Source organism: Panthera onca (genome assembly GCF_046562875.1).
Source record: "Panthera onca isolate mPanOnc1 chromosome E1 unlocalized genomic scaffold, mPanOnc1 haplotype 2 h2.Chr16_ul_10, whole genome shotgun sequence".
Classification (NCBI taxonomy): domain Eukaryota; kingdom Metazoa; phylum Chordata; class Mammalia; order Carnivora; family Felidae; genus Panthera; species Panthera onca.
The window spans coordinates 563,330-573,410 of NW_027675809.1; the positions used below are offsets into that span (position 1 = coordinate 563,330).

Here is a 10,081-nt window from a genome sequence, read left to right on the forward strand (position 1 = left end):
GTGTTTCAAAACCCCAGACACTTGAGAGACCCCTGAGGCTGGGACCCGTGCCAACTCTGGGGAGAGTCTTGCTGAGCAATGGCCAGGTGCTGACTTGCCCCAGAAGACATTTGTGCGATCGTGCAGTGGCAGAGGGTCAGGGATTACGGCAAACCACAACACACAGCCGGTTCCAGGTTTCATCGTACTCTGACGTCCAATACCAGCAAACGTGGCTGCTCTCTGGGGTCTGACGGGACTTTCGCCCATGGGGAGGCCATATGGCCTCTACCAAATGCACCCCAAGTAGGAGAACTGCTTCTCCTTATTGGCACAAGGACCCGTCAAACCCCACTACCTGCCCCTGGGGATTTGCCCTACTTCCTCACCAGAGCACCACCAGGCACTGACCTCCAGAACTTCAGGCTCTGTGCTCCACTGTTTATAGAATCCTGGTGGTACTGACACCCTCTCCTTTCTTCCCATCAATAGATTTGGGGGGGGGGCAGATTTCTTGTTCAGTCCCCTGAGAGTGTTTTCACTCTTTCTCTTTCTCTCCAGCTACTTTCAGGGAAGTGTTGTTCTTCCATGATCGTGATGGACCGCGCTCTCTTCCTCTCTTTTCTCTGTCCTCTCTCAGCAAAAACAGCTCCCTACCCTCCGTGGCTTTTCTCTCCCCCAGTCCACCTCTCCACACTGTGTACCTGCTGAGTTCTGTGGCTCAAGTTATGCAGATTGTTGTGTTGATCCTCAGCTCAGTTTCCTAGGTGCTTGACGTGGTTTGCTGCTGATCTAGCTGCGCTTCAGGGATGAGGCAAGCTCAGGGTCCCCATGCTGCTCCACTGTCTTAACTCCCACCAAAACAAATCACTGACACAGACAATACCAGAGATGAATCTAAAACACATATGCTGAGTAAAAGGAGCTGTGGCAGAACATATGTTTCAAGGATGGCTGAGACATAGACTTCCCGCCCCACACGATCTTATTACAGTGTGACTGATACATCTCCCACCAAAAGCTTAGACTGAATCTGGGCAGGGTCTTGTGATTGCTTCAGTAACAGCATTTGGTGGAAGGGAGGCTCTGTGACTTCTGTGACTTCACTGGGCTACAGATTTAGAGGAGAACTGTTTTAAGTTGCTTGCAATAGACTTTTCCCCATAGGACCCATGTGAAGGTGAGACACAGACAAACACTGAGATGGCGGCCATGTAGTGCAGGGATACTCTGGCCATATTAACAAAGAAAAGTAACAACAACATTACAGATAGCCACAGCTATACTAAGTACCCTTTTTATAAATACTGATGTCACGCATTAGCAAATGTGGCCAAAGAGCTCAATTGTAATTTGAGCAATACCTATCAATTCTCCCTTACTCTGTAGGGAAAAAAAGGTAAGGTTGAGTGAAAAAGTCAAGTTATCTTGAAATCTTTCTCTAGTGTGCGTGTGAAACCAGCGACAGACAGGATGCGTTCTTTCTTTGGACCTGAGTTTTTTTCCCCAAGCTTTTCAGAATGCCTTCTTGATGTCAAACAAGCATTTTGAATGATTGTTATAAATAGGCTTACAAAAGTAGTTTTTCTGGAGTGTTCAGTGGCATCCAAAATGCTCACCATTAACTGGCAGATTTTGCATTATGTCTTTAAGCTCCTTTTCAGTGAGGTCCATGCCCATAGCTCCCAAAACTTCATCCACTTTACTGGAATCAATCTTCCCTCCTTATGGAAAAAAAAGTATACAGGTAACAGTTAATGTCCCTAAAATGTGGGATAAACCCTCACCTCCAGAGGATTATGGTTATCATGTTCCTCCAAAAAACCAAAGCCTGATGAGATCTTTACAGGAGGACAGAGTCAATAATAAGAGTTCGAGTTTGAGTTTATTGTTTTAATTTTAATCTTAATATAAGCACGCCCAGTATAAAAACTGAAAGGTGACAGAATGACTTCTCAGAGAATTCTAGTAGGGTGATAACAATTCCAGCTTTTCTAACCACTATTGTCTCATTTTGATTGTGTTCGCTTTTACAATTAATGTCTAGTTATGTTAAGGCATGCTGTTTTTCCATTACCATTTAAAATTTTTTAAAATTTAAGTAAAAAGTAAATCAGTATCAGTGAAAATATTAATAGTAGTACAAATAGTGTGTGGATTTGGTAGAAATCATGAAGGTGGTATTCGGAACCTTGCTTAGACATGACCTTTTTCCTGGCCTGCTCCCTGTCTATCTATTCAGTCCCATGTTCTTTCAGTTTCTTGGAGACTTTCTAGCACTCTCTTGCTCTCTTGGTCTAAATGTCAGACTAGTAGTCTTTTGTTGCTGAATAAACTAACTGAAGAGGTGCTAATTTTCCCTTTACTTTTGCTATGTTTCCTGGGCTCTGATAATTTCTACTTCTGTCAAAGTTTGAAAAATCCCGAGAAAGCATAGGAATTCTTTCCAAGTTACAACATAAAAGATGATCTCCTAAAGAACACGATCATCCACAAAAGAAACAAAAGTATATAATAATGTGTTAAGTGGCAGAGTTGACAATTTAATCACAAGGAATTAGTCTAAATGCCAAACGTGATGATCTCAGACTCATTTGTGTTTTGTTAAGTTTCTCCCTTACCTTTAAGAAACTTTATACCATCCAGCAACCTTCTTCGATAGACCTTTCCATCTGTAAGGAAAAGGACTATTCAGATCACAGAAGAGCAATGTGGAATTTCATTACTGTCTAGTAAGAAATCAGCAATTTCAGTAAGACATCTTTTGTGAACTGCCTTAGAAATTTTCTGATTTAGTGGCAAATAATGAAATTGTAAGGGATGGGGATACTGACATTCTGCCATCCTGAAAAATATCTTTTACTTTTCTTTTGTGATATTTTCATTTTCCCCTATTAGATCACTCCTTTCTCTTTTTCTCATTTATTCTGGATTAAATTTTACATCTCTTGATAGACTCAAAAGTTATAAGTAATATAACTGAATCCTGATGATAGGAGCCACGATGATACAACGGTTACTTCTCAAACTAAAGATAAATTTGGCACAGAGAAAATTTTAACATATAATAGTCATTTAAAATTATGTAACATGAATCATGAAATTATTTCTGACAAGCAATAAGATAGAGACAATTTTACAAGTTTTCACAAGTTAACAATACACTTCCCTGTATGACTACATTTTTTTTTAAATACTCACTATCAACTGGCAGATTTTTCACCAGTTGTGAGAGTTCTTTATCTGTGAGTTCTATTCCCATGTTTCCTAGAACTGTTTCCATGTCATTGACATCAATTTCCTCTCCTTTAAAAGGACAGAAATGGTAACATGTGAGATTTTAAAGAACCATCTAATTATTCTAAATAATAATGAAATCTCTTATTACTGTTTAATTATTAGCACCAACTACTCAATACATAATAAAGTCAAATGAGTCCTGTTTGACTGTAGTTATGGTAAAATATTAAAGTGTTTATTTCCATAACTTTAGTAATAATAGAGACAAAATAACAGAGTGCATAGTAATGCATTTCATAATATTCTGTTGTGGGAGATTACTAGTAGGTAATAAAACTTTAGTCTCTTTTTATTGCACTAATGTTTTTAGTAAAAATCTGGAAAAAATGAGATTATAGGGCCTAACAAAATATGGCACTATGTTTTGTTGTTAAAGCATCGACAAACCGGAGAAAGACAAATACTTTCTGATTTCAGTCTATGTGGAATTTAAGAAACAAAACAGATGAACACAGGGGAAGGAGAAAAAAAAGGGAGAGGGAGGCAAACTCTTAACTATAGAGAACAAACTGAGGGTTGATGGAGAACGAACTGAGGTGGGCAAGGGATGGGCTAAATGGGTGATGGGTATTAAGGCGGGCACTTGTTATAATGAGCACTGGGTGTTACATAAGTGATGAATCACTAAATTCTACTCCTGAAACCAATATTACACTATATGATAACTAACTAGAATTTAAAGAAAAACTTAAAAAAAAAAAAAGAAAACCCTGAAAAACCAAAGTCCAGGAAATCAGTTTATTAAAAATTATGCCTAATTTATTTACTATTATTTTTAATGCTTATTTATTTTGAGAGAGAGTAAGCAGGGGAGGGGCAGAGAGAAAGGGACAGAGAGAATCCCAAGCAGGCTCCGTGCAGAGCCAGATGCGGGGCTTGATCTCACGAACCGTGAGATCATGACCTGAACCAAAATCAAGAGTCAGACACTTAACTGACCGAGCTACCCAGGTGCCCCAAAATATCATAATTTAAAAGGAATATAAAGTAACAGGGAAGAATATGTGTAAAGAATCAGAATCATATGTATTTGGTAACTTTTTCCTCACCTGTAACATCCTCTACTTTTTCCATAAGTTTTTGCAGATCAACTTTCTTAGAGCCTGTAAGACAAAGTTTAATCAGAGAAGAATAATAACATGGACTCAGAAAAAAGATACATAGGACAGGAGGTTTTTTTTTTTTTTTAATCTAAGATTTTTTTTTTTAAATCTAAGATTTAACCAATCTAAGATTGGTTCCAGAAGATGACCAAGGAAAATAATTCATTAGCAATGAGGACCAAGATTTAATAATAAATAATGAAAAAAAAAAAGATCTTCAATGGTTTCATTAAATAATAAAGATGAAAACTGTCAAAGTTTATTTCACCTAATATTTAAGAAAATTCACGTTATAACTATTCCATGATTCTTAGAAGAAACAATGAATTCAATGCCGACTGTTTCAAGTGTGTTGGGATGTGATTTTTTTCTGAGCAAATTAGGTTATTGTACTCCACAGCTTTTGAACTTTGAAATGAGACGTATAAAAATAACCTTTACCAAAAGATTGACTTTGTTCCAAGAGGTCCTTTAAAATCTTTTGAGATTGAAAACACTGTATGTTGAATGTCCTATCATATTATTCATGTACATATTATTCATGTACAATTTTTCTTCTTCAATTATTAAATGTTCTAACTCTGCCAGGCCCACATTCGTTAGTGGCTTTGTGTGATTTGAGTAATCCTTCAATCTTACTTTCCTCACTTTTTAAAATTATGTATCTCTCAGTATTCATTAGGATTGTTATCTTGTGTTACCACATGTTGATGCAATGGGCAGGTAGAGACCAATGTTAAGCAGTGAGGGATATTTGATAGGAACTAGTTACTTAAGTGGTCAATTTAGTGATCCGCTGAACCTAATTGGTAGATAAAAAAACAGCCAAAATCCTGTCATTTTACCACACCATTTGTATACATCTTTTTAAAAAAATTTTTAATGTTTATTTATTTTTGAGAGAGAGAGAGACACACACACACACAGAATGTGAGCAGGGGAGGGGCAGAAAGAGAGACAGACACAGCATCCGAAGCCGGCTCCAGGCTCTGAGCTGTCAGCACAGAGCCTGATGCAGGGCTCAAACTCACAAACCGTGAGATCATGACCTGAGCCGAAGTTGGACGCTTAACCAACTGAGCCACCCAGGCACCCCATGTATTCATCTTAAATTAAAAACAAAATAAATTAAGCTTAAAAAAGTAGAATTTAAAACATACTTTGTGTAACAGGCTAAAAAAAAAAAGAGCGTTTAAGAAAAGGTAAATGTCCCTTCTTTTACCTCTCCTCAGCTTCAGTACCTCTCCTCACTATTACTAACAGTTTTGTGTATAGCCTTCCAGAACTTTCTTATGTTTATAAAGTGTATTACATATATTTTTTAAAAATTGTAATACTACACATATTTTTCTGTTAACTTTCTTTGTTATAGTGACCAGAAAAGAAAGCATCTCAATATCTATGAATAGAGAAATGAGGAATGGCTGAATAATTACATTTCATTTACATTTGTAAATAAAAAAGGCAGATGTTACCACTTTACACTGACAGATTCCTCAGAATGTGCCAATCTACACAGGCTCCTCTTTACACAGGACATACTGCATTATTAAGATTTGACACACAGAGCTTTCTCCTGAAGGCACAGATAGGTGTGTGGCATTTCTAGGTTTTAGTTTTGAGAACCCTGTGTCAATGACAGGTGCACTTAGTGGCTGTCAAATCTTCATATTCTTTTATAAGCGAATAAGCCATCCGGCTCAATGGTCAGAACACAGAGAGGACTGTATTTGGCAGGTACACACAACGGCCTTGGCACTGAGGAGTGGAGCCTCTCATGGATGATGTTCTGCACCACGGTGTGAATGGCAGTGATATACGGATCAGCAAAAACAAACAAACAAACAAACAAACAAAAACCACATTGCAGATCCTATTTTTGTAAAACCAGACAACAAAAATCCCTCCCCTTCTCACTAGCATCCACCCCTAGTCCAAGATGTATAAAGAAATAGATGAGAGGTTTTAAAGCAACAAAAATGAACAGCCTTTGGGGCACCTGGGTGGCTCAGTCGGTTAAGCATCACCTTCAGCTCAGGTCATGATCTCACGGTTCCTGGGCATTGGGCTCTGTGCTGACAGCTTGGAGCCTGGAACCTGCTTCGAGTTGTGTGTCTCCCTCTCTGCCCCTCCCCTACTCACATTCTGTCTGGCTCTCTCTCAAAAATAAATAAACATTAACAAAAAAAACACTAAAAAAAAAGAACAGCCTTTTTACCCCCTGAGTTCTTCTGCAAGCTATTCGAATGTCTTCAGGCAACAAATAATTTAAACTTTTGAAACAGTCAAAATTAATCCTGCAAGCACATCTGTTTAAAATCACAGTGTTTTCTATAATGCTCACCACGCAGAAGATCCTTTAACAGATTCAGTTCCTTTTCTGTCAGCTTGACCTCCATAGCTTCTAAAACAGGGTCCAGGTTATTTACATCAATCTTCCCTCCTTGAAAACATGAAAAGGAAAGAAAAAATGGAATGAATACAAAATATTTAGAAAAATTCATGAACGTATATTATTATCTTCAACTAACAGACATTAATGTTTTCCCCCTTTCCCCCAGTTTTATCTTATTTAAAAATTTTTTTTAATGTTTATTCATTTTTGAGAGGCAGAGAGAGACAGAGCATGGGCAGGGAAGGGGCAGAGAGAGGGAGACACAGAATCTGAAGTAGGCTCCTGGCTGTGAGCTGTCAGCACAGAGCCCGACGCGGGGCTCAAACTCACGAACTGCGAGATCATGACCTGAGCCGAAGTCCATCGCTCAACCCCTGAGCCACCCAGGCGCCCCTCCCCCAGTTTTATTGAATAATTGACATATGACAGTGTATAAGTTTAAGGTGTACAATATATGTATATATATACACTGCAAAATGATTACCACAATAAGTTTAGTTAACACATCTGTCATCTCACATAGTTACATTTTTGGTTGTGTGTATGGTGAGAACTTTTAAATTTACTCTTTTAGCAATTTCCAAAAATATGATAGTGTTGTTAATTATAGTCAACGTGCCTTACATTATATCTCCAGAACTTACCCCTCTTATAGCTGGAAGTTTGCATCCTTTTGACTACCTTCACCTATTCCTCTCCCCAACCCCCTGCCTCTGGCAGCTACCGATCAGGTCTCTGTTTCTATGAGTTTGGTTTTTTAGATTCCACCCATAGGAGGTATCATATAGTATTTGTTTTCTTCTGTCTGACTTATTTCACTTAGCATAATGCCCTCAAGTTTCATCCTTGTTGAAAATGGCAGGCTTTCCTTGTTTTCTGCGGTCAAATAATATTCTATTATGTATTATGTATGTACATATTTATATATATTTATTCTATTTTCTTCATTCATCTGTCAAGAGACATGTTGTGTCTTTGTCTTGGGTATTGCAGATAATGCTGCAATGAACATGGGGGTGCAAATATCTCTTTAAGATAGTAATAGTTGGTGCTGTTACATGAATATACTGCTAAAAGAGAATGACTTCACAATCTAGCATAACTGCTAAAATTTTCAAGCAGAGAACAAAACTACAATATATATGTACAACTCTTTACAAGCTGAGTTACAATTTAAAGAGTTAAAAGCAGGGGCACCTGGGCGGCTCAGTTGGTTGAGCGTCCAACTTCAGCTCAGGTCATGATCTCATGGTTTGTGAGTTCGAGCCCCACGTTGGGCTCTGTGCTGACAGCTCAGAGCCTGGAGCCTGCTTTTGGGTTCTGTGTCTCCCTCTCTCTCTGCTCCCTCCCGCCCCCACTCGCACTCTGTCTCTCTCGGTCTCTCTCTTAAAAATAAAAAAGCATTAAAAAATTAAAAAAAAATAAAGAGTTAAAAGCAGAGTTAGAATTAGAATTTGTTTCCTCAAACGTTAAACATACAGGCCCAGGAAAAAGTTAGGTGGGGCAGGGCTGAGCAAGTGTAACTAAAGAGCAATAACCAGTAATCTCCACCAAGAAGGAGAGATTATAGTCCTTTCCTAAACTCTTACTCTGAGATTGTTTTGTCTGCTTCTGCTCACATTTTGGAGTAAGTCCCAAACCTTCTTCCTTTCTCCTTCCCACCTTCCTCCCTTGCACACGCTTGCCTGCCGTCCTTCCTTCCTTCCTTCCTTCCTTCCTTCCTTCCTTTCCTTCCATCTTTATTTCTGTTCATATAATTGTTTCTTCAGAGAAAGCTTCAAAAACACAATGCAGTAGAGAACTTTTCATCTAAGATAAAGTAAGGATTACTACCAGCAAAAACATAGATGTGGTACAAGAAGCAAAATAAGGTGTTATATTCTAGTGATATAAATGTAATGCTTAAGGATATTTCATATGCCTCATCTTTGTGCTTCTTACTCACTTTTATTATACTTCACATCCTTCAGCAACCTGCTTTGAAACACCTTTCCGTGGGCTGTAAGAAAAAGTACAATTCAGATCTCCAGAAAACCAAAACATTACAAATTATATGATTGTAGAAAGATACATTTCAATGATTTGCTTTAAAAATGCATCTATTTTATAGTTATACGATATGGACATTTAAAAATATAAATGTTTGTGGTGCCTGAGTGGCTCAGTCGGTTAAGGATCTGACTCTTGATTTGGGCTCAGGTCATGATCTCAGTCATCAGACTGAACCCCATGTCAGGCTCTGTGCTGACTGTGGAGCCTGCTTGAGATTCTCTCTCTCCCTCTCTCTCTCTCTCTCTCTCTCTCTCTCCCTCCCTCCCTCCCTCCCTCTACCCCTGCCCTGCTCGTGTGCTCTAGATAGATAGATAGATAGATAGATAGATAGATAGATGTTTTCCACAGTGACAAACTTACCCATTCTTTGGAATTAGAGACATTTATTAAACTCTCCCATGGTGCAATTCTAAAAAATACATTAAAATATTTCTTCCTTTTTATTCTACTGATGTCCTCTTTCTCCTTCATTATGTTTCCTTGCTCTTATTGCAAAACTAATACCAATCTGAGAGGATAGTATTAATCACTCAGATTACTATATGGCAATGTAGCGATGAATCTCAGATTGTGTTCCAAGAGGTACTGAAAGAATTTCTTTTCAAGTCAGAAGTGCCTTTATCTATTAATTTATGGCATTTTAAGACAAAACTGTACTACTCAAAGATTGAGAATGGCTCGCACTGACCCATAAAGTCAGGTTTCCTGGAAGGCATGGTGGCATTTATGTGGCATTTATTTACCATCAAGGGGCAGTGTTTTCCTCAGTTGCTTGGCCTCCTCGTCTGTAAGCTCAATCCCCATGTCTTTTAGAGTATTTTGTAGGTCCCTGGAATCAACCTTTTCTCCTTTGAAAAGACAGAATAGTTACAGGTTAAACTATTAACGGACAATCTTATTATTTAACATGGTCTAAACATTTACTTTTGCTGCTCTAGTCCTTTCTCTGATACCAGAATGAAAAGGAAAGATGGAGTGAAAGATTTGCTACTAAAAAGAGTCAAATGCTAAATAAAAAAATAGAATTTGTCCCTCAATATTAGCAAATGGGATGTATCCCTAACACTGGGAATGATATCACATAGTACAGAAGCAAATCTGGTCATATAATTATCCAGAAATAAGGTCAAGAGACGGTTAGTATGATACAAGACACAATTAACAAAGTATGACATATTTTACTTTACTTTGTTAAAACTATGTAATTAGCTGTTGGTAATGGACTTTTATTTCTAAAGCTCCACCCTGCTTT

The 10,081-nt window shown here is 38.1% G+C and overlaps 1 protein-coding gene across 1 annotated transcript in view; it reads right to left on the reverse strand.

Annotated features, from left to right (window-relative positions):
* Nucleotides 1–9,679, reverse strand: part of LOC144614334 (uncharacterized) — a 37,356-nt gene extending 27,677 nt beyond the window's left edge. Inside the window, exons 1-7 of the mRNA XM_078437509.1 lie at nt 9,573–9,679; nt 8,723–8,776; nt 6,727–6,825; nt 4,329–4,382; nt 3,181–3,285; nt 2,601–2,651; nt 1,599–1,703 (exon numbers count right to left, since the gene is read on the reverse strand). Coding sequence (XP_078293635.1) covers nt 1,599–1,703; nt 2,601–2,651; nt 3,181–3,285; nt 4,329–4,382; nt 6,727–6,825; nt 8,723–8,776; nt 9,573–9,633 — 529 coding nt within the window. The 5' untranslated portion in view covers nt 9,634–9,679. The remainder of the gene's footprint in view (nt 1–1,598; nt 1,704–2,600; nt 2,652–3,180; nt 3,286–4,328; nt 4,383–6,726; nt 6,826–8,722; nt 8,777–9,572) is intronic.
* Nucleotides 9,680–10,081: the final 402 nt, after the last annotated feature.